The sequence below is a fragment of the Melanerpes formicivorus genome, unplaced genomic scaffold (assembly GCF_026170545.1).
Source record: "Melanerpes formicivorus ecotype bairdi unplaced genomic scaffold, bMelFor1.0.p_v2 SCAF_95, whole genome shotgun sequence".
In the NCBI taxonomy this organism is placed as follows: Eukaryota; Metazoa; Chordata; class Aves; order Piciformes; family Picidae; genus Melanerpes; species Melanerpes formicivorus.
In genome coordinates, this window is record NW_027142447.1 from 2137897 (window position 1) to 2162241 (window position 24345).

Below are 24345 nucleotides of genomic sequence, written 5' to 3' on the forward strand. Positions count from 1 at the left end.
GCAGCATCCTGTGGATTTTTCCAGCAGCTGAAGCCACTGAGATCTGCTGTGCAGGACACAGCAGCGAGCCCAGGTACTATCCCTTGAAAGGGGACTTTCCTGAAGAGCAGGTTCCAAAAACTGTCCAGGTAAGAAGGCTGCTCCCAGGTTCCCTTGAGCAGGAAGAAGGCTGCTCCCTGCTTCCCTTGAGCAGTAAGAAGGTTGCTCCCAGGTTCCCTTGAGCAGTAAAAAGGCTGCTCCCAGGTTCCCTTGAGCAGGAAGAAGGCTGCTCCCAGGTTCCCTTGAGCAGTAAAAAGGCTGCTCCCAGGTTCCCTTGAGCAGGAAGAAGGCTGCTCCCAGGTTCCCTTGAGCAGGAAGAAGGCTGCTCCCAGGTTCCCTTGAGCAGGAAGAAGGCTGCTCCCAGGTTCCCTTGAGCACAGCCACTTGGTCTTTCCAAGCTCTGGGTGTGCTGGTGGTGGGAACTGGAGGTGGGGAAAGCTGCACCCACAGGTGCTGTTGAGGCACACATGTTGCTCTGGAAGAGCACAGGCCTTCCCACACACAAACAGGGAGCACTGGCTTTTCTGCCTGTTGCCACTCCTCCTCCCCACCAGGCCCAAATAAGGAGCTCCACAATGAAATCCCTGCAGCTCATAATTTGTGTGCAAACCCTGAGAAGACAGGAGGCAGAAAAACCTGTTTGCGCTCCAGTCGCGTCGTTCCACGTCCGTCCCCCCCTCCTCCCTTCTCCCCAGCTGCATTTGCTTCCTATCATTTGAGGTTTCAGGTGTTCAAAGCAGGCATCTACCAGTCTCTCTTCAGAAGTGATGAATGAGTTTGCATTTCACTGTGGCAGGGCAGATCAGAAAGGTCTGGAGGGAGGGTGACAAAGAGACAGCCCCACAGAGGTGAAGGCACATGTTTGCAGGGCCCCTCCCAGCCAGAGCTAAGGAATGCTTGAAGGCCAGGAAAGCTTCTGGGGTTTTTCTCTTCTGTCTGAAAGGATGAGAGGAAAAAGAGTGGGACAATCCAATCTGGTTTCTGTTTATTTCCAGAATTTTACTGTACAAAATATGCAAAGTGTAAAACTGTTTTATGTTTCAGTTTAAAAACAACACAACCCCCATCCAGCTATAACTTAAGGAGAACCCAGCTTGGAACAGAACAACTGACTAGGCTAGACCCACAGTGCATTAATGTCACAGACACCAGGAATTTGCTTACTTGAGTTCACAATTGGAAAAGGACAGAAAGACAAGGTACCATTGCAGTTAAAGTCTCATGTGCAAAGAAGGGGGAGGGGGAAGGGGGGGGGGGGGGGAAAAAGAGGACAGAATGCTGGTTAACATCTATCAATTAGAAAACCTTGGCAAACCCCATTTTACTATACAGCTTGTGTAGAAAAAGAGTATTACACAGTGATCAAGAGAGGGTGAGGGCAGGGCCTCGGCTCCCACCCTCTGCCCCAAGACACCATAACGCTGAATCAAAGAAACAGGCACAGAAAAGTGTAAGGTTCCTTCACAGTTCCACCTGTGCAGGCAGTGAGACACAGCAGCCCCCAACCTGTGCACACAGGAGATGCCCCCAAGCACTATCAACAGTGCTGAGAGGTGCCTGGGAAGCAGCCAGAGGGAAGGGTTTCCCTCTCTGAGAAGAGCACACACACAGGGCAGGGCTGGCCGCCTGCTGCCCACAAGGCTTCAGTATGTTGTGGGGAGGAAAAACGAACACATTCTCTTGGAGGGATGCAGAGGGGTGGGTAACTCCAGTTATTCCTGCTGGTGCTGCAGGGGCCTGACTGGGGAGCATCCCAAAATGATCCACCCCCAGTCACAGAGCAGCTGCCAGGAACGGCAACTTTTTGACATCACCTGTTGGAGGCAGCAGGCTGAACGCAGGGGGATGCATAAGCCTGTAGGAGACTTCATGGCCCAAAGCCCACCTCTGCTAGGAGAACAGAAACTTGGGCATTTTTGGGGGGGTGTTTGACCCAAGAGCACTTCCTTCTTAATGCAGTTCAACCACTGAAGCACCAAGCCCTGCTGGAGGCTTCAGACAGGTCTAGGGTGCACACCCACGAGGGCAACAGCGCGCAGACACACACGAGCTGCATGAGAACAGAGAGCTGCACACACACCTCCTCAACAGCTCTCCAAAGGCAGGGCACAACTGAGCACAGCTGAAGAGCAGAGTCTGGCACCAGACTAGAGCACTTCTGCAGAAGAAGACTGCAAGGCTTTTGTTTTACCTTTGAAAAGGCAGGGGGTTTTGACTTTTGGTAAGCAAGACTGAATTGGCTTGAAGAGGTTTCCACATTTAGCAGAGCAGGCTTACCAGGGCAGGTAAGTGAGAGGATGAGAGGCAATGCTTTTAAACTGGAGCAGGGGAGATTTAGGCTGGACATTAGGAAGAGGTTGTTTAGTATGAGGGTGGTGACATGCTGGAACAGGTTGCCCAGTTAGGTGGTGGAGGCCCCATCCCTGAAGACGTTCAAGCTCAAACTTGATGGGGCCCGGAGCGACCTGAGCTAGTTCAAGATGTTTCTGCTCACTGCAGGGGTGTTGGACAAGATGACCTTCAAGAGGCCCTCCCCAGGTCAATGCATTCTATGACTCTATGGATTTTCAGTTTCTTCAGCAGCAAGCACTGGAAACCAGGGCCCTCAAAGAAGACTTTTAAGAGCTGCTCACACAGGACCAGCTTCAGAAATTGATGCCATGCAGCTTTTGGCATACTTGACAACAGTGGATTCCCAAGGCTGAGTGTGGAGATCCCCATCCCAGGACAAAAGGTTACACTGCCCTGTGAGGGTTGGGATTTGCTCAGATCTCTCCCAAACTTGTGCTGCCTGTGGGCTCCAAACTGCAGCCCTAGCATCTCCCAGCCCAGCAGGTATTTGTTCTGCTTCACTAGGGAACTTCAGGGGGAAAAACAGAGAGGGGAGGATAGGAGCTGGAGTGACTGAAGTTGCTGTCAGGAAACTTTTTAGAGGCTAAAGTCAGGAATAGCTGGGGCAGGGGCTGAAATCAGATCTGCCTCTCTCTCCAATATGGCCCCTTCAGGGGGGGGGGCTGCTCTTGGATGCACCCAGCACAACTTCCTAAGCAGAAGCTGACCTTGCTCTGTGAGCAAGCTGCCTCACATCACCTTTTCATGCACACTGCATCCCTTCCCAGCCACTCTGCTGCCCACAAGGGCTGTGTGAATGACTGTGTCTCCCCTCCACATGGTAAAACCTGGCAGTTGCCAGCAGCTCCTCCAGTTCCCCAAGCTGACCACAGGGGCTCTGTCAGGGTCTGACATGCTGCAGAGGGAAGTGCTAGAATGCTTGTAGTTCTGAGAGTACTGCCTGCTTTGTGAGCAGGAAGAGAGTTTGAGACCTAGGACAGCCCCACAGAGCCTACACATGGCAATGACAGGCTAACAGATCTGCTAACAACCTTTGCCAGGCCTAGTTATAGGACTGGTAAGGTATTAATGGTCTAATATCTGCCCCTACATCCCTAGAAGCTGCAAGAAATCTGCATCTTTCACTCCTTAGCCATCAAAGAGACAGCCAGCCTTCGTGAGGACCCACAGACATTTCCACCCATTCCAGAAACACTGAAGGTCTTAACCTCATCTGGTTTTGGAGGGTCTCAGCAGAGCTTTGGATTTAGACTGCAACAAATCTTGAGAGTAAAACAACAAAGCCTTTAAAATATCTGAGCAGCAGACTTGAGAGTCACAAGGAAAAACGCCAACATGAGAGAGAGGAGTGAGGCAACCTCACTCCTGGCTAGGCAACACAGCACCCTATCGAGTGGTTCAGCCTTAGCGGAGGATGGCCAGCACAAGGATCTCCTCTGAGGGCAACACTGGCCACACCAACACCAATAGGGTTGTCTTACAAACCACCTGAACTCTAAAAAAAGCCCTGAAACAATCAAATCATTCCCAGCCAGGTACAAGCATCCAGGCTGGGAAAGAGGAGGGAGGTGCAAGGAGGAAGTACAGGATAGGAGAGGCATCTGGAGGAAAACAGCCTGCACTTGGCTGGCAAAGCCTACAAGCCTTATTTATGCTCAGCTCTTGGCAAGCTCTGCAGAAGTCAGGACTGCAGGATTTGGAGCAGAGCTTTGTTGCCTGTGACTCGATTCTTACTCATTAGCTGGCTATAAATGGAGTCAAACAAACCAGTCAGCTCCCACCACTCACTGTCTTGATAGATGGCCTGAATTCCTGCAGATTCCTACAGATCTCAAAGCACTTGACAACAAGTTGAGCTTAGCCTCACACAGCACCCCAGTGAGGTAGGTATGGCAGTGGTCCCCTGGTTTTGCACAGAGATGGGAAGCAAGAGAGACCCTGAAGATGTCACTTAAAAAATCCCCCCCCCCAAACCCCCAGGGAATACTCAGGAGTCCCAATCCCTCGTTCAGTCTGTCCTCACCCCTAAGCAGGTCGCATGTCTAAAGAGACTGTTTGAGAGGCCAAGGCTTCTTCAAGATTTCATCAGGAAAAGCATTCACACTGCTGACACAGGGAAAAGTGTTCACCATTAAGAGCTGGCCCTCGTTGACAGTGTCCTTCAGCAGCAGGCAGGAAGGGCAGCGCTGAACCCCCGGCACACAGATGAGGAAGCGGAGGCAGAGCGAGCACACGCCGCTGCCCTATGGTTCTCCATGTATTCTAGGACTTAATGCAGTTAAGACATGGGTTTCCTGAGCAGAGAGTGTCAGATAACCCCTCCCCCTTGTGGGGGGAGGGAAAAGGAAAGGGTAAGGAAATCCTGGGAAAGTAAGAAAGTTTTGCAGAGGTGCCTGTGACAAGGAGCTCTCACACACATGGCACACCCAAGCCCCTGGCAAGGTGGTTCTTGTTCTGGCTTCACAGAGATGAGCCAATTCAGCCACAGGCAGTTGCCTCCACACAGGCATAAGTGCTCCACAGTCTCCCAAGCTACTCCCAGTCTCTCCCACCTTGCTGGTTATGCACATCATAAAAGACAGACATACACATCTTCAGGAGAGCCAAGTGTGAGGCATGACACACCCCCCTTACTTTCTTTCTTTTCTGTTTTTTAAAGGAATGAACCAGTCTATTTTTTTCCCCACCACAAAAGCACTGTGAAGGCCACACAGCTGATAAAGAAGTCCATGTACAGACCACCAGAAAGTCCAATGTAGAAAAAAAACCCCAAACATGAAGTTTAGAGAAGGGGGGAAAAAAAACCCCATCTACCTACTTCCCATCCTTTAGAGGACATGAGCCTGATCCCATCACATACTGCACCAGCTAGTTTCTTCACAACCACATCTTGCTTGTTACAAGGAGAAGACAGGATCCAGATGACTACCCCACGCTTGCAAGGAAGGTGCTGCTGGTATCATCACCATTTCAGACCCTCCCTCCTCAGACTGCTTCCTTGATCCCAAGAGAACTATCTGCAGGTGGTGTTGGATATGCAGCTCCAGTGCTGCTGAAGCTGGAAGAGTCATCACCCCTGCTTCGGGTGGCTCTGGCCAGCCCACACCAGCCATGCCATGCAGGCCTAGCAGTGCCTCACTCTTAGCTGGGCGGCTTTGCGTTGCTGGGGGCATGGAGGCAGCCCCATGAGCTGCTGCAGAAGCCCAGGGAAGTCCTGGGGAAGACCAAAGTAGGGAGGAGAGGCAGTCACAGCCCCCCTCAGAAGATGATGCACCCTGGCAATGAAAGGCACTGGCTTATGTACCTCACTGAACTGGGGCCCCCTGCATTAAGACATCCGTATGGAGGGCAGGTCAGATCCTGCCTGATAGAGATGTTTGCATGGCAAGAGACTGGGCAGAATGAACCCCCTGCTTCACACACAAATCCACTGCCATAGAGCTGGGGAGTGTTTCAGGGTGATCTGACTGAAGGCAGATGACTGCCAGCCTCAGAGCTGGCTCCAGGGCCATCAGATTTCAGATGCTGCCTTAGCCTCAGCGAACATTCCAAACCCAAACACCAAAGTCGCACACAGAAGCTGCACCTCTCAGGAGCAGATCCCAGTATGGAGCAGAGAATCCCACAGCACAGAAAGGCCAAGAAAGGCAGGCAGGTTCCCAACATTCAGACACAGTTTGGTATTTCTTAGATCCAGCTGAAGGCTTATGGTGGGGAAGGACACATTGCAGTGTTTCCAGAGCACAGGAGTTCTCCACAGCAAGTGCATGTGGCAGGGGTCAGCCCTTCCCTGGCTCCGCTCCTCAAGGAGGGAAGTGCTGGAGTCTTTCCTCCAGATGCACTTGAAGCTGGCTAGAGAGGGAGGGGCACATTCCTGCCTGCACCCCCCTTCCCCTCAAAGAGGCTGTCAGACACAGGGAGGGTCTGTGATTTATCTGAGGGGCAGCCAGCTACTTAGCTACCCTGTCCCAGTGCAAATACGCAGCCCTTGCAGGTGCAAAAGGAAGTGGCAGTAAGGTAGACCCCGAGGGGACTGTGGCTGGAGAAACACGTTTGCAAAGCCAAAGAGAAAGAGGACAGAAACAGGGTGCCTTGGGAGTGCCTGACAAAGGTGCAGGCAAGCAGCAGAGAGGGAAGCAGGTGAGAGAAAACAGGGAGCTGTGTCACACAGAAGCTTCACTAACAAGCACTGGTGAAAAAAAACCAACACCAAACCAACCAACACAAAAAAAGAGCAACTCTGAGGAGCTGCAAGGCCCAGTTCAAGTCAAGCAGCTCAAGAGACACAGAGAGCAAACCTATCCCACTATGTGGCCAGCAGGAGCAGGGAAGTCATTGTACCCCTGTACTCTGCATTGGTTAGGCCACACCTTGAGTCCTGTGTCCAGTTCTGGGCCCCTCAGTGTAAGAAGGACATCGAGACACTTGAACGTGTCCAGAGAAGGGCAACGAGGCTGGGGAGAGGTCTTGAGCACAGCCCTGTGAGAAGAGGCTGAGGGAGCTGGGGTTGCTTAGCCTGGAGAAGAGGAGGCTCAGGGGAGACCTCATTGCCCTCTACAACTACCTGAAGGGGGATTGTAGCCAGGAGGGAGTTGGTCTATTCTCTCAGGCAACCAGCACCAGAACAAAAGGACACAGTCTCAAGCTGTGCCAGGGGAAGTTTAGGCTGGAGGTGAGGAGAAAGTTCTTCACTGAGAGAGGTGTTCACCATTGGAATGTGCTGCCCAGGGAGGTGGTGGAGTCGCTGCCCCTGGAGAGGTTCAAGAATGGATTGGATGTGGCACTTGGTGCCATGGTCTAGTCATGAGGTCTGTGGTGACAGGTTGGACTTGGTGATCTTTGAGGTCTCTTCCAACCTTGGTGATACTGTGATGCTGTGGGACAGAACAGAGCACATGGAGAGAAGGAAAAGAATACAAGTCTTCAGTTGGCAGAAGAGATGGATCACAGAGGCAGCCCTCTCACATCTGCCTTGGATACCTTTCTCCTCCTGGACCAAGCAGGGACTGCCACACCCTCGTGCAAGCAGGATTCTGTAGCGTGAGGCAAGCGAAGAGCTCTGGAGGAAGAGCTGCAGGTAGCCAAAGCAGAGAGGCAAAAAGCCCAGAAGCACACCGCGCAAGGCAGCGCTCCAACACAAACACCGACGCCGCGCTCGGGCGGAGCAAGACAGGCCGTGAGATTTACAGGATGCCTGCAGAGAGGGAGGGAAAGGGGGGAAAAAAAACCCAAACCTGTTCTGTCTCCAAGGCTGAGCTAACCGAGCCAAGTCACCCTGTTGTGTCTTAAGATACTTCTTTCTAGATAAGCTATCCCAGCTCCCATCCCTCCCCGTTCCAAAATAAAGTGCAGATGGTCAAATATTACTGGTCCATCATCTGCCAGTTTCAGGTCAGCATCGGGGAAATTCAACCCAAAAGCACAATATTGAAGGGGAAGAAAAAAAAAACCAAAACACAAACCCCAACAAAAACCAACCAAAAAGAAAAGGAAAGGGGGGGAAAAAAAAAATCACCAACAACACATGAAAAAATAATAATATATAAACCAACAGGGGGGAAAAAAAAATCCCCCAAGGAGAAGCCACCCTCAAAATCCCTTAGACCGACGTCTCGGACTGCAAGCGGAGCACAAACTTATGAGACTTGGGGTCTATGAACTCTTCTGAGAGCTTGATGAAGGGGATCTTCTTCACATTAACAACAAGGCTGAAGTCCAAGCACTTGAGGACAAACACGAGGCCGTCCTGTAAGCCGCTCGTGACCGCTTCCTCGCTGATCAGCGTCCACTGCTTGGAGAACCAGCGATCCCTGTCGTACTGGAGGGTTGGGCCCGGGCTGAGGTAACGCTCCAGGAATGCCTGCCGAGAGAAGGGACGCGCCTGGGTTAGCGCCCGGCCCCCCGCCGCTCGCTCGGCATCGATCCGCGCTTCCAGCCCCCAGGCAGCTCGGTGAGCACAGGCTGCTAATTGCTTCACCTGCTGCACTTCGGGAGAATTCCTCCCCCCCAGTCCTTCCCAGCTTTTCAGACCCTGGGTGCAGACACAGGGAGGGAGCTGGGGTTGCTTAGCCTGGAGAAGAGGAGGCTCAGGGGAGACCTTATTGCTCTCTACAACTACCTGAAAGGAGGTTGTAGCCAGGTGGGGGTTGGTCTCTTCTCCCAGGCAACCAGCACCAGAACAAGAGGACACAGTCTTGAGCTGCACCAGGGGAGGTTTGGGCTGGAGGTTAGGAGGATGCTCTTCATAGAAAGTGATTGGCCATTGGAATTTGCTGCCCAGGGAGGTGGTGGAGTCACCATCACTGGAGGTGTTTAGGAAGAGACTGGATGGGGTGCTTGATGCCATGGTTTAGTTGATGGTGTTGGATGATAGGTTGGACACGATCTCAAAGGTCTTTTCCAACCTGGTCTATTCCATTCCATTCCATTCCATTCCATTCCATTCCATTCCATTCCATTCCATTCCATTCCATTCCATTCCAATTCTACTCTATTCTACTCTAACCATCAGGAGATCCTCTTTTGGTCCACCCCACCAAGCTTGCAAAGTTACATCCCTGACTTCTACTGTCAGCACTGCCATCCAGCAGCTGTTCAGTAGAGCAGTGTTCATTTCTCCCCTACCAACTCCATATGCCCTCCCAAACCCACAGTCCCAGACAGGCAGATGGAACAGCTTGACCTGAAGGTGGAAGTGCCAGCTAAGGTGGAAAGCAGAGGCTTCCATGTCTGCAGTCCAAGTGAGGCTGCAAAACTGAAAGCAGAATGGGGAACACCACTTGACACTGCTTGTGTTTTACAGAATCACAGAATGGTAAGGGTTGGAAGGGACCTCTGAAGATTACCTTGTCCAAACCCCTCCTAGAGCAGGATCCCCTACAGTACATCACACAGGAACACGTCCCCACAGGTTTGGAATGCCTCCAGAGATTAAGACTCCACAACCTCTCTGGGCAGCCTGCTCCAGTGCTCTGCCACCCTCCAAGTGAAGAATGTCTTCCTTTTGTTCATATGGAACCTCCTGAAGAGAGCCTGGCTCCACCTCCTGATACTTGCCTTTTAGATGCTGATAAGCATTAATGAGGGCAGCCTATAGTACACACTGATCACATCACAGACAGCAGCTATGAAAACCTTCACTCATCTCCCTTGACAATTTTCTGCACTGAGTGCACACACAGATGTGCCATCCCTTCCTCCCTCCTTCCTGCCCCTCTGTTAGAGAAAGCATTACCTTTGGTGTCATGTTATTGGTGATGCAGAAGGACAAGTGTTGCAAGATGCTCTCCATGCTGTGGTACTGCTGCTGGCGTGTGGTGCGAAGGTACTTCTGCAGAGCTCTTGCCATGGAGGGAAAGATTGCCTGGGCTGCTTCCCGGGGGTCCATCATTTCTCCTGGAGCTTTCTGTTGTTCCTCTGCCTGGAGGCGTTTGATGTGAGTGAAAGCCTCCTCTACCGCAACCACAAGCCTACAGAAGGAAAACCAGGACACCAAGAGTCATAACAAGAGAGGCAGGATGGGTCTTTGGATATGGCAGTGCCTGGGAGTCAGGATTTACAAGCCCCTATTCCCATCTCTGCCATAAAGTCACTGCCTGCCAGCAGACAACTTAAATAAAATCTCTACTGCAAGTCTGAGGGGTAGACTTCAGCTTTTCTTTCCTTGCCCAAGCCAGCCAGCAACTGGGGGTCATAAACCAGGATTAAGACTTTAAAAGCCTAAGTGTCATGCTTGGTTCTGCCCACACAGCATAAACATCAGCTACACAACTCAAACAGGACACAGCTGCCCTTGTGCTGAAAGCCTGTCTTTGAGTACAGGGGCTCCAGCAGGCAGTGCAGTGTGAAGCATAGGGACAGGCAAGCAGTCAGGAAGAGGCTGTCTATAAATCAGCAAGACCCAGGACACAGACTGCTCTGAGACTATCAGTGCTCACAAGCCGCAGGTCTGCTTCGATTTACACCAACTGGGTGCAGAATTTGTGCTGCCAAATGATTCCTCTGCACCCCTTCACTGAAGAGCAACCCTGGCCCTGTCTTTCCTTCTAACACAGCTACTGGAGACATCCTCTGCAAACCACTCCTGTGTTGGCACAGGTGAGCAAACAGCAAGACCACACCATAAAAAGGCAAACAGATGCCACATGACACTTGCAAGTTAGCTCAGCACTAAGTAGCAAGCGAGGGGCTAGACTGCAGCTGGCAAGGAAAACGCCATGACAATGGAGGATTTACCCAACAAAACTTTTCTGCCCCTCCAGACAGGATTTGTTTCACACTGGGTTTACACTCAGGTCACCAATTACTGTCCATCCAGATGGCTCTCAATGCCCAGAGGAAGCTGCCTCAAGCAGAGGTAAGCACGCTGCATTCAGACTACACACGAGGCACGAGATGAGAAGCCCCAACTCCTGCCCATTCTGTTTAATCTGACTTGGGGAGGTGTGGGGTGGAAGGCAGTTTCTTATCTCCTCACATCTTTTTTCTTGCAGCTCTGACCCTCCTCCTTTGAAACACGTAGCCTGATCTTCTAGTGGCTGATGGTTTTCCTCTGACTAAGCAGCTGCTCTAACCAAACTCTGCAAGGAACGGAGAAATGGCCTTCCAGTATCTGAAGGGGGCCTACAGGAAGGCTGGGGAAGGACTTCTCAGGATCTCAGGTAGTGATAGGACTAGGGGGAATGGAATGAAGCTGGAGGTGGGGAGATTGAGGCTGGAGGTGAGGAGGAGGTTCTTCCCCATGAGAGTAGTGAAACCCTGGAATGGGTTGTCCAGGGAGGTGGTCGAGGCCCCGTCCCTGGAGGTGTTTAAGCCCAGGCTGGCTGAGGCTCTGGCCAGGGTGATCTAGTGTGGGGTGTCCCTGCCCATGGCAGGGGGGTTGGAACTAGATGATCCTTGTGGTCCCTTCCAACCCTGAATGATACTATGATACTAAGTGCCTGAGTTAGGAAAGGGAAGCTCAAGTTCCTATTGCTCTAAGGCTGGAAGAGAGCTCAAAAGACAGCAGTTACAGAGCAGAGGTAAGACCAAAGCAGGCTTGGGGATACACACACACTGTGCCAGGACTTTCTCAATGAAATATAGGCTGCCAGAAGACAGCACAAAAGCCAGCTCCTTCCACTTATGGCACATTCCTTTCAAACACAGGTCAGCTCAGAGGTGCCCGTCTGCAAGCAGCCCACCTCAGACTGTTAGGTATGCTAACCACTATTCAGGGTCTGGAGCAAACAGAGGCACTACCTTGGGTCACCTCAACAAAGCACCAACTCTGCAGCTTAAGGCTGACAGGGAGAAAATGCACTTAAGAGAATCACAGAATTGTTTTGGCTGGGAAAGACCTCTGAGGCTGAGTCCAAGCATCGGACTCAATATCCAGTGGCCATTAAGCCATATCCCAAAAGGCCACCTCTACATGTTTTCTGAATGCTCCCAGTGACAGTGACTCCACCACCTCCCTGGGGAACCTGTTCCAATGCCTCACCACCCTGTCAGTAGAAAAACTTTCCCTGTTACGCTCCTAGAACAGTTTCAGGGCATTCCCTCTAGTTCTATCACCTCACACTACAGCAAAGAGACTGCCCCTCACTACAGCCTCCTTTCAGGGAGTTGTAGAGAGTGAGAAGGTCTCCCTTCAGTCTCCTTTTCTCCAGGCTAACCAACCCCACTTCCTTCAGCTGTTCCTCACAGGACCTGTTCTTCAGACCCCGCACCAGCTTCATTGCCCCTCTCTGGACCTGCAACTCCATGCCCTTCTTGTGACAAGAGGCACAAATCTGAACACAGTATCTGAGGTGTGGCCTCAAATACATTCCAAAAATAAACCACAGCCACTTCTGGCTGTGTCTCTCTTCCCCCAGCTCCAGCACGTCCAGGCCCTTCCTGTAACAGGGGCTCCAGAACTGGAGGCAGTACTCCAGGTGGGGTCTCAGCAGAGCAGAGTAGAGAGGGAGAATCACCTCCCTTGATTTGCTGGCTATGCTTGTCAGCCTTGTCAGGCTCGGTGAGCCCTGGGCGACTGAGCCTCAGGGTACCTGGGGAGGGGCAGCTATACCTGGGGGGGGCAGCTATACCTGGGGCGGGAAAGTTATACCTGGGGTGGGACAGGTATACCTAGGGGGGGACAGCTATACCTGGGGTGGGGGCAGCTATAGCTGGGGCGGGAAAGCTATACCTGGGGAGGGGCAGCTATACCTGGGGAGGGGGCAGCTATACCTGGGGTGGGACAGTTTTACTTGAGGGTGGTGCGGTGAGGGTGGGGCAGCTAGACCTGGGAGGGGTGGTGCAGCTATACCTGAGGGGGGGGGGTGTGTGCAGCTGTATGGTGGGGGCAGCTGTACTTGGGTGGGGGGGAAACTATACCCAGGGCAGGGCAGCTATACCTGGGGGTGTGCAGCTATACCTGGGGGGTGGGACAGCTATACCTGGGGTGGGACAGCTATATCTGGGGGGGGGGGGTGGGGGGGGGGTAGCTATACCTGGGGCAGGGCAGCTATACCTGGCAGCTATACCCGGGGCAGGACAGCTATATAGGGGGGGTTGGCAGCTATACCCGAGGCGGGACAGCTACCCATGGGGTGGGGGCAGCTTTACCTGGCACGGCGTTTCTTCACCCGGCGCTCGTGGTCAGCCTCTTCGTAGTAGAGCTCGTTGTGGCTGGAGTCCCTGCGCCGCGCCGCCGCCGCTATCATGGCACGGGACTGCCCCGAGGCGTTGTTCCCTGGGCCTTTGGGAGGTGAGGACAGGCAAAAAGGGCTGTTACTGTCACAGGGCGGGGGCTGGGACAGGCCAGCACCCCACAGCACCGCACAAGCGCTCTGCGGCTCCAGCCTTCCCAGGCAACGCCTGAAACCCTTCCCCGGTCCTCAGGAGCGCTAGGTAGAAAGACTGCTAGACAGCAGGGGCTTAGAGAGGGAGCTTTGGCACATGGACCAGGGCAGTTAGTTGGGATGAAGGATCTGACGCAGCATACACAGAGGCAGAGGTGAGGTGCACATGCCAAGGATGCAACTTACCACCCATTATATATGTTTTCAGTTTGAAGGCAAGGGCGGCTGGAACACACCGTATGTCAGCGACAAGACAGAGTGAGAGCACAAGCAGTGAGGAGTTGGAAAGAGGAGAAAGACAAACACAAGAACATCAATGAGACGTGGAGATGAATGAACAAAAGGCAAACTCCAGGCAGTTCTATGCAGGGAGGAAAAACAGGAGGCAGAGGCAGCAGGGTCACCTTTAGAGAAAGCACAGGCGTTTCCAGAAGGGCAGAGACTGTCCTGGGCTCTACATGTGTAGGAGCTTCTCATGGCACTCTGAGCAGCACCTGCCATTACAGCTTCTGCTGCTGAGCCTACTCAGCTGCAGGAACAGGGGAGCTGCAATCTGCTTCATAACACCCAGTAGAGTAGAATAGAATAGAATAGAATAGAATAGAATAGAATAGAATAGAATAGAATAGGAATAGGAATAGGAATAGGAATAGAATAGACCAGGTTGGAAGAGACCTTCAAGATCATCCTGTCCAACCTATCATCCAACACCACCTAATCAACTAATCCATGCAACCAAGCACCCTGTCAAGTCTCCTCCTGAACACCCCCAGTGATGGTGATTCCACCACCTCCAAATGATCAAGCTATCTGCTATAACACCACAACTAGTGACCTTAAAATGCAGCTGTAGGCTCTGCAGCTCCCTCCTGAAGCTCACAGCTCTGGCTGTTAGGGCAGGGAGAGGAAAAAAAACCTGTTGCCCCAGAAAGTCTATAAACCCTTCTGTCTAGGTAGGGGACAGAGGTGGGTGTACCTAGAGGGAAGAAGTAGTCCAGGACTGCCTCCAAACCACCAAGAGCTGCTTTGCTGACTAACTGCTCCAAAAGCCCACAGTCTCAACCAGCAGTGGTTAGGGCAAATCAATTGCACAGGCATGCTTCAAATTGTTCTGCTCATGCAAAGGCAGCTCCTAATTTTTGTTTTCCTAAAAAGCACAAACCAGATTCCCAGAAGCTCAGCAGGGGGAAGGCCAAGCATTCATACAGACAGTTTCTTAAGAGTATAAACACTTCAGCCTTTGTTTGACAGCGCTGCAATGGAGGATATGACTCAAGGGAGACAAAAGCTCCCAGATTTGGCTCACAACTGCAAGTTTGCCCCATTGACTATGCCTGGTGATGGAAATCCTGGTTTTGAAGGTGAGCCTCCCCACTCTGTGTAAGAGAGGTTGCAACAACCTGGTTTTCCTTCCTGGCTGCTCCTGTACCAAATACAAAAGCTGCCAACAAATTGGGCTGCCTTAATAGCATTATTGTCTTTTCTCTTGGAGGCTCTAAGAGACTGTCAGGATGCCAAGGTAAGCAGCAGCCAGAACTATGCTCTGCTTTGCAAAATGGATGCAAATCTTCTTAAGGACATGCCTACAAGCTTGAGATTGCCATGTCCACAAAGGCAGTGGCATGGCACTAGGAATAGCGCAGGCAACTTGGTACTGCCCCAAAAGGGAAGGCCTGAGTTTTCAGGCTGTGGCAGGCTCATGAGCTTGATACTTGGAAAGACCTCCTACCCACAGCTGTAGCTTGCTTCTGGTTCCCTCTCATCTGACACAGTTTTGTGAGCTAGCAGCTCCTAACATACTAATGCTACCAGGTTTTCCTCCAAGCTTGGGAGACTCAATGTCCCAGCAGATGCTGCAAGAACAGAGGCTCTGCCACCACCTGAAGGGATGCTGCAGTGCAGGAGAAGCCATGCCAGCTAGTAACACGTGCTGCAGCCACTCTGGCAGACCCCTGGGTTTGAATGGTGTGCAGACACCTGTGGGATCAGAAAGCCCTCACTCTCCACACACCAGTCCTCATTTGACAGCAAGAAGCAGGAATGAAAGATTTCAGCTGTGGAGAAGTGCAAAGCAAGTCTCTTTGTTTCCCCTTTCCAACTCAACTGATTCCCTCCCACCCAAGAGCTTCCTCACTCCAGGCAGCAAGGAAGACACAAGAGGCAAGCCACTCTCCCTTCCACCTGCTTCCCCCTGTCAGGATGGGGACATCTCACTGCAAGGATCAAAGCCTCCAATTGATTTTACAGACTAAGCAGCGCTGCATCTGTCTCAGGGAAACATTTAGAGTGAGATCTTTGAAGCTTCTGAAGTCACCAAAAATGACAAATAACACCACACCCCCCTCAGGTACTACAACTCTGAAGGCAGAGCAATCATATCACGTTGTCCTGTGTGACAGATACTCTTCATATTTTGGTCTCCACACCCTGCATGTATCACCACCTTGCCCAGCTAAATCCCTTCAGTCTGTTTTCCCTTCCAGCTCTCAAAGCCTTTCAAGACCACCAAGTTCACAGGCAGGATGTGCCTCACCTCGTCTTGCCACAGGACTTTAGCCATCCTTCACCACTAAAGCTTCCCTACACAACTTCAGCCCTTCCACCAAAGGAATGCATGCTTTTATAAGGGCTGTAATGGCCAGGCACACCCTGCTTATCAAGCCTAGCTTTCACTGATAGGGTTTGAGAGTGCCAAAGATTAAGTCCAGTTTTCACTGCTTTGAGTGTCCAGAGGGATCCACCCACAGGCATCTTTCTAAAGCCCAAAAGTTTGAAACAGGTTTGTAGGATGGCAAAGTTCAAGCAGCACTGTTAGCTGTCTCTGAATTTCCATGAACTGCTTAGCATCAGGATGACCTGGGAGCAGGGCTGCACATAAGCCAAGCACACTTAATTTAGTGCTCTAAAGGCTGCAGGCTGATGAAAACTGCTTCCACATTGATGCCAACCTCCTTCACTCTGCTACAGGCTGCCTCTGGAAACAGCACAATAAGCAAGCAGGGAACTCATTTAGGCTGAAAGTTGTGTTTATTGTACTAGCATAACCAAGGAGATGACCCAAGGGTGACAGCAGGCAGAGGCTGCCTAAAACAATCAGTGGTGTCAAAAAGCACTTGTCCAGCCTTAGAATAGAATACAATGGAGTAGAGTGGAATGGAATGGAATGGAATGGAATGGAATGGAATGGAATGGAATGGAATGGAATGGAATGGAATGGAATGGAATGAACCAGGTTGGAAAAGAGTAGAATAGAATAGGAGTAGAATAGAATAGTGGGATGGGATGGGATGGGATGGGATGGAATGGAATGGAATGGAATGGAATGGAATGGAATGGAATGGAATGGAATGGAATGGAATGGAATGGAATGGAATGGAATGGAATGGAATAGAATAGAATAGAATAGAATAGAATAGAATAGAATAGAATAGAATAGAATAGAATAGAATAGAATAGAATAGACCAGGTTGGAAAAGACCTTCGAGATCATTGTGTCCAACCTATCACCCAACACCATGGCACCAAGCACCCCATCCAGTCTCTTCCTAAACACCTCCACTGATGGTGACTCCACCACCTCCCTGGGCAGCCCATTCCAATGGCCAATCTCTCTTTCTGTGTAGAATTTCCTCCTAACATCCAGCCAGAACTTCCTCCTAACATCCAGCCTAAACCTCCCCTGGCGCCGCTTGAGACTGTGTCCTTAAGCCTGACACAAAACTTGGCCATTTCACCTGGCAGAGACAAAAGTCTTATTGTGGGCTAAACATTATCTGCAAAGTCATGTGGAACTGCAAACTCAGCACTGTCAGGACGATTTCCAGCCAGAAACAAGGATTTGGCAAAGCAAGGAGGTGAGAAGGCGTGCCTAACCAAGCATGAAGCCAACTCGGCCCTTGACTTGGCCCTTCCCCATCCCACCCGGTCTCAGAGATGACATTTCCCCTCACCTACCATCAACATTGTAGACTTTCAGGCCAGCCATGTGCTTGGCAGCACGGGATTTGGAGGCTGTTAACAAAGCTGGATTGTAGACTGTGAAATCTCTGTAGTAGTTTTCCAGAACCACCAGTGCAGCTCGCTGGATGCTAAGGGGGGGAGGGGGGAGGAAGAAAAAGAAAAACATTCAAGACAAACCTCTTCAAAATGCAACAAATTCTTTTGTTTCCTGAAAAGAAGACAGGGGAAAAAAAAAAAGCCACCTTATTTGGAATTGGGTTGATCACACCCACGGAATTGTGCAACAGACAGACTGTTAAATCACTCTCTCTAGGAGCTGAGATTTCATTTGTGCTGCAAGACAAATGTCCCTGCCCTCACCTCGACAGGAGGGTGGCAGGAAATCCCCAGCCAAGGGCAGCACACAAACTGAAGCACTTGGCTGCCTGCAGTATGGGAAAGCACAGGACAAGAGGTCAGCCTGCACCAGCAGTACAATAGCTGTGACACAGAGACCTTGCTGAGGCTGAAGACAGAGTAGAGCACCACGCCGGTTGTGCTGTAGCTGGCTGGCCTAGATAGGAGGACCAGCTCAGGACAGATGTTTTTCCTTTTGAGTCATTCCCAGCCACACCTCACAGCTCCTCAGATCTCCATCTGGGCACTGAGAAAAGCCCAATCCCCTTCAGCTTTCACAGGCAGATAAGATCTCTGCCTGAGGAGCATGGCTGCTGGAGAAGGAATTAGCTCGATATTGCTTGTTAAATCCCAGGCCAGGGACAGAACGAGGAGCAGTCACACTCCCTCCATCCTTTTGAAGGGATGGATGCCTCTGCATAAAATGATGACACACGGGAGCACAGCCAGCAGCAGGAAGAGCTCAACCCACAGGTATCTTCCTTTGCAATCACTTTGACAACAGAGAGCCATGTCTACAGGCACTGCTACCAACAAACAGGACAGCACTTCACAACAAGCCAGAGCTGCACTGGTGAAAAATCACAGAAGGGCTTAGGTTGCAAAGAGGTTCAACAGGGATAAGTGCAGAGTCCTTCATCTGGGAAGGAAGAATAAACTGCCCCAGTACAGGTTAGGAGGTGATCTGCTGGAGTGCAGCCCTGTGGAAAAGGACCTGGGAGTCCTGGTGGACAAGAAGGTATCCACAGGTCAGCAATGTGCCCTTTGGGGCCAATGGGATCCTGGGGTGCATTAAGAGGAGTGTGTCCAGAAGATTGAGAGAGGTTCTCCTCCTTCTCTACTCTGCCCTGGTGAGGTCCCACCTGGAATACTGCATCCAGTTTTGGGCTTCCCAGTTCATAGTATCACCAAGGTTGGAAGAGATCTCAAAGATCATCAAGTCCAACATGTTCAAGAGGGACAAGGATCTGCTGGAAAGAGTGCAGGGACTGGAGCACATGCCCTATGAGGAGAGGCTGAGAGCCCTGGGGCTTTTTAGTCTGGAGAAGAGGAGACTGAGAGGGGATATAAAAAAGGTTGATAAATATCTGAGGGCTGAGTGTCAGGAGGGAGGGGACAGGCTCTCCTGTGCTGCACCCTGTGATAGGACAAGGGGTAATGGATATAAACTGCAGCACAGGAGGTTCCACCTCAATACGAGGAGGAACTTCTTCCCTGGGAGAGTCACAAAGCACAGGAACAAGCTCCCCAGACAGGTTTGTGAGTCCTTTTCTCTGGAGACTTTCAAGACCCATCTGGATGCATTCCTGTGTGACCTGTGCTAGCTTCTATACTCCTGGTCTGGCAGGGGGCTTGGACTCAATGATCTTTGGAGGTCCCTTCCAACCCCTAACATCCTGTGATCCTGTGTCCTTAGAGACCATACTATCATAGTATCAGTCAGGGTTGGAAGGGACCACAAGGACCATCTAGTTCCAACCCCCCTGCCATGGGCAGGGACACCCCACACTAGATCAGCCTGGCCACAGCCTCAGCCAGCCTGGGCTTAAACACCTCCAGGGACAGGGCCTCGACCACCTCCCTGGACAACCCATTCCAGGGCTTCACCACTCTCATGGGGAAGAACTTCCTCCTCACCTCTAGCCTGAATCTCCCCACCTCCAGCTTCATTCCATTCCCCCTAGTCCTATCACTACCTGAGATCCTGAGCAGTCCCTCCCCAGCCTTCCTGTAGGCCCCATTCAGATACTGGAAGGCCACAATTAGGTCACCTGGGAACCTTCTCTTCTCCAGACTGAACAGCCCCAACTCCTTCAGTCTGTCCTCACAGGAGAGGTGCTCCAGCCCTCTGATCATCCTCGTGGCCCTTCTCTGGACACCTTCCAGCACCTCCAGATCCCTCTTGGAATAGGGGCTCCAGAACTGGAGGCAGTACTCCAGGTGGGGTCTCATCAGACCATCTGCATCAACCTTGCTGCCATGGGCAGGGGCACAAACACACGTCCAGGATCTAGGACACAGCTCTCTCCGGGTTGCTCTGCCTCCATGCCCCAGCGTGGCGTCCGGCTGGCAGCATCCTCCTCAAGGATGAGGAGCAGATGACTGATTCAGCCAGCTGGAGCTTGCCAGGAACCCACACTTCATTTCATTTTGTACCCACAAAAATCATGGGAGAACTGCCAACACATTTGTTGACAGTTAATTGCAAAGCTCGCTCTTAACCAACAGAGCCTAAGGAAAGTAACCAAGCATTCTCACACCTTACATCACAGGAAGGCAATGTTCCATGGAGAGTAACGTGGGAAAGTAGGACATCAACAAATTAAGACCCAAAATTCAATTCCCAGCACCACCATTGATTCAGTGCAAGCTGATGGGAGGAAGAATTTATGCTTTCCTGTAATCTGTGATAGTATTAAGCTTCTACATTGCACCCCAGCCACTGAAACATCACACACACAGAGGCACACACACACATTCCCATCCTCATTCTCTGCTGCTCCCCTCCCACTGATCAGAGAGTGTAAACACCACCCCATTCACAAGATTAAGAGAAAGAACCATAGAATGTTAGGGGTTGGAAGGGGCCTCCAGAGGGGTTGCTTAGCCTGCAGAAGAGGAGGCTCAGGGGAGAGCTTATTGCTGTCTACAACTACCTGAAGGGAGGTTGTAGACAGATGGGGGCTGGTGTCTTCTCCCAGGCAAGCAGCACCAGAACAAGAGGACACAGTCTCAAGCTGTGCCAGGGGAGGTTCAGACTGGATGTTAGGAAGAAATTCTACACAGAGAGAGAGATTGCCCATTGGAATGGGCTGCCCAGGGAGGTGGTGGAGTCACCATCACTGGAGGTGTTTAGGAGGAGACTTGATAGGGTGCTTGGTGCCATGGGTTAGTTGATTAGGTGACGTTGGATGATAGGCTGGACTTGATGATCTTGAAGGTCTCTTCCAACCTGGTCTATTCTATTCTATTCTATTCTATTCTATTCTATTCTATTCTATTCTATTCTATTCTATTCTATTCTATTCTATTCTATTCTATTCTATTCCATTCCATTCCATTCCATTCCATTCCATTCCATTCCATTCTTCTATCTAGTCCAACCTCTCTGCCACAGCAGGATCACCTAGAACGAGCCACACAGGAACACATCCAGGTGGGTTTTGAGAGTCTCCAGAGAAGGAGACTCCACAACCTCTCTGGGCAGCCTGCTCCAGTGCTCCAGCACCCTCACAGTAAAGAAATGTCTCCTCATGTTGAGGTGGAACTTCTTATGTTCCAGCTTACACTCATGATTCCTTTTCCTATTAATGGGCACCACTGAAAAGAGACTGTAACCTTCATCTTGACACCACCCAGCAGATATATACAGACATCAGCAGGATCCCCTCTCAGCCTTCTCTTCTCAAGACTATACAACCCCAATTCTCTCAGTCTTTCTTCACAGGACAGATGTGTAATCATTCTTGTAGCTCTCCATTGGACTCTCTTCAGTAGATCTCTGTCTCTTCAATTGGGAAGCCCAAAATGGGAGACAGCATTCCAGGGATGGTCTCACCAGGGCAGAGTAGCAGGGGAGGAGAACCTCCCTAGTCCTGCTGGACACACTGTTCTTGATGCATGCCATGATGCCACCAGCCCTCTTGGCCACAAGGGCACATTGCTGTCCCATGGACAACTTACTAAGAAACCCAGATAAACCCAGTTTTGTTCACCATGTACCTACAACTACCTGAAGGGAGGCTGTAGCCAGGTGGGGGATGGTCTCTTCTCCCAGGCAATCACAAACAGAACAAGAGGACACAGCCTCAAGCTGTGCCAGGGGAAGTTTAGGCAGGAGGTGAGGACAAAGTTCTTCCCAGAAAGAGTAATTGGCCATTGGAATGTGCTGCCCAGGGAGGTGGTGGAGTCACCATCCCTGGAGGTGTTCAAGAGGGAAATGGACGTGGCATTTGAAGCCATGGTTTAGTTAGTCATGAGGTGCTGGGTGACAGGTTGGACTTGATGATCTCTGAGGTCTTTTCCAACCTTATTGATTCTATGATTCATCAGTCACTATTATGCTGCAGCACCACATGTTTCATGAGCTGCATATCTTTAAGATGAGGAATGTTGCTTTTGAAGCACACTCCATCTCTGAGACTGTTTGGTGGGGCCTTTTGTATCCAGTTAGAACATCTTAAAGAAGCTTTACCTCCCAGGAGCTGGCCCTTCAGATTTCCTCACATCAAAGTTTGTTAAAAGCAACTCAAGTGCTTGGCTACTGATATCTAATAAAATGCCACTGCTCAAAGCCAGGAGGTAATTTACCTCTAAGGAAGGATAGGATAGGATAGGATAGGATAGGATAGGATAGGATAGGATAGGATAGGATAGGATAGGATAGGATAGGATAGGATAGGATAGGATAGGATAGGATAGGATAGGATAGGATAGGGTAGGAAGAAAATAATAGAGTAGAGTAGAGTAGAGTAGAGTAGAGTAGAGTAGAGTAGAATAGAATAGAATAGAATAGAATAGAATAGAATAGAATAGAATAGAATAGAATAGAATAGAATAGAATAGAATAGAATAGAATAGAATAGAATCAACTAGGTTGGAAGAGACCTTTGAGGTCATCAAGTCCAACCTATCACTCAACACCATCTGATCAACTAAACCATGGCACCAAGCACCCCATCCAGTCTCCTCCTAAACACCTCCAGTGATGGTGACTCCACCACCTCCCTGGGCAGCACATCCCAATGGCAAATCTCTCTCTCTATGAAGAATTTCTTCCTAACATCCAGCCTAAACTTCCCCTGGCACAGCTTGAGACTGTGTCCTCTTGTTCTGGTGCTGGTTGCCTGGGAGAAGAGACCAACCCCCCCTGGCTGCAACCTCCCAAGTAGTATGGACTGACCCCCTGCAACACTCATGTAGGCACTGACACAGGAGAGGTCAAACCCAGTTTATTTATCCCTGTGAAACTTCTGCTTCCTGCTGTGAATTTGATGCAGCTTAAACCCCAAATGCCATGAAAGAAAGTCACGTGGCAGCAGTGCAGAGTCACCCTTCTGCCTGCATTCAAACCTGACTCAGTTATTCCATGTTTGCTTCCCAGGAAGGCCAACTCCATCGAGTTTCATCTGCAAAATGCAGTGTTTGGAAAACTAGGACCAACTCAAACCAAGAAGATAAAAATGAGCAGCTGCACCCTGCTAATACACTGCACTCATCCCAGCAGTGGGAAATGTTTGGGAGGTGCTCCACTGACCAACTATCTCTACTAGGACAAAATGCAGACACATTTTCCCTGGATCCTACAGAGAATGCTATCATCAGGATGCCAGCTTTCCCCACCCAACACCCCTTCCATCCCCTCACTAAACAACCAACCCTACCAATTCACTGTCATGTGCAGCCAAAGTGCAAACACAGTGAAGCTTTTACGGTGCAAGAAGCAACCACCATTGCCCTGAAAATTAAAACCCAGCTAGCTATTGGTGATGCAGATATGGAATGGAATGGAATGGAATGGAATGGAATGGAATGGAATGGAATGGAGTAGAAGAATAGAATTAAACAGGTTGGAAAAGGTCTTTAAGATCATCAAGTCCAACCTATCACCCAACACCATCTAATCAACTAAATCATGGCACCAAACACTGCATCCCATCTCCTCCTAAATACCTCCAGTGATGGTGACTCCACCACCTCCCTGGGCAGCACATTCCAATGGCCAATCTCTCTTTCTATGAAGAACTTCTTCCTAACATCCAGTCTAAACCTCTCCTGGTGCAGCTTGAGACTGTTCTGGTCCTAGTTGCCTGGAAGAAGAGACCAACCCCCACCTGGCTACAACCTCCCTTCAGGTAGTTGTAGAGAGCAATAAGGTCTCCCCTGAGCTTCCTCTTCTCCAGGCTAAGCAACCCCAGCTCCCTCAGCCTCTCCCCACAAGACCTGTTCTCCAGACCCTTCACCAGCCTCATTGCCCTTTGCTGGACATGCTCCAGCACCTCAGTGTCTTTCTTGCAGTGAGGTGCATTCAAGGGGCAGCCTCATCTGTCCTGAGGAGAGCCATCACTTCCCTGCTCCTGCTGGTCACACTGTTCTCAATACAGGCCAGGATGCTGCTGGTCTTCTTGGCCACCTAGGCACATGCTGGCTCATGTTCAGCCATCTGACAACGAGCACAACTTTCCAGCCACTCTTCCCAAGCCTGTAGCATTGCAAGGGCTTGTTGTGACCCAAGTGCAGGAGCTGGCACTTGGCCTTGTTAAATCTCACACAGTTGGCTTTGACCCTTCAATCTACAGCCTGTCCAGGTCCCTTTGCAGAGACTTCCTACCTTTGAGTGGATACATGCTACCACCATCCTAAGAGGGAGAGGGAAAAGGGGAGAGGGAAGAAGGGAAAGGGTGAGAAGGGAGAGGGAGAGAGAAGAGGGAGAGAAGAAGGAGAGAAGAGGGAGGGAGGAGAGGGAGGGAGGAGAGGGAGGGAGGAGAGGGAGGGAGAAGAGGGAGGGAGAAGAGGGAGGGAGAAGAGGGAGGGAGAAGAGGGAGGGAGAAGAGGGAGGGAGAAGAGGGAGGGAGAAGAGGGAGGGAGAAGAGGGAGGGAGAAGAGGGAGGGAGAAGAGGGAGGGAGAGAGGAGAGGGAGAGAGGAGAGGGAGAGAGGAGAGGGAGAGAGGAGAGGGAGAGAGGAGAGGGAGAGAGGAGAGGGAGAGAGGAGAGGGAGAGAGGAGAGGGAGAGAGGAGAGGGAGAGAGGAGAGGGAGAGAGGAGAGGGAGAG

General features: G+C 51.0%; 1 protein-coding gene across 1 annotated transcript in view; it reads right to left on the reverse strand.

Annotated features, from left to right (window-relative positions):
• Positions 1-1002: 1002 nt before the first annotated feature.
• Positions 1003-24345, reverse strand: part of VANGL1 (VANGL planar cell polarity protein 1) — a 70521-nt gene continuing 47178 nt past the window's right edge. The window contains exons 5-8 of the mRNA XM_068166004.1: positions 17172-17305; positions 12982-13114; positions 9626-9860; positions 1003-8251 (exon numbers count right to left, since the gene is read on the reverse strand). Of these exons, the coding sequence (XP_068022105.1) occupies positions 7991-8251; positions 9626-9860; positions 12982-13114; positions 17172-17305 (763 nt within the window). The 3' untranslated portion in view covers positions 1003-7990. The remainder of the gene's footprint in view (positions 8252-9625; positions 9861-12981; positions 13115-17171; positions 17306-24345) is intronic.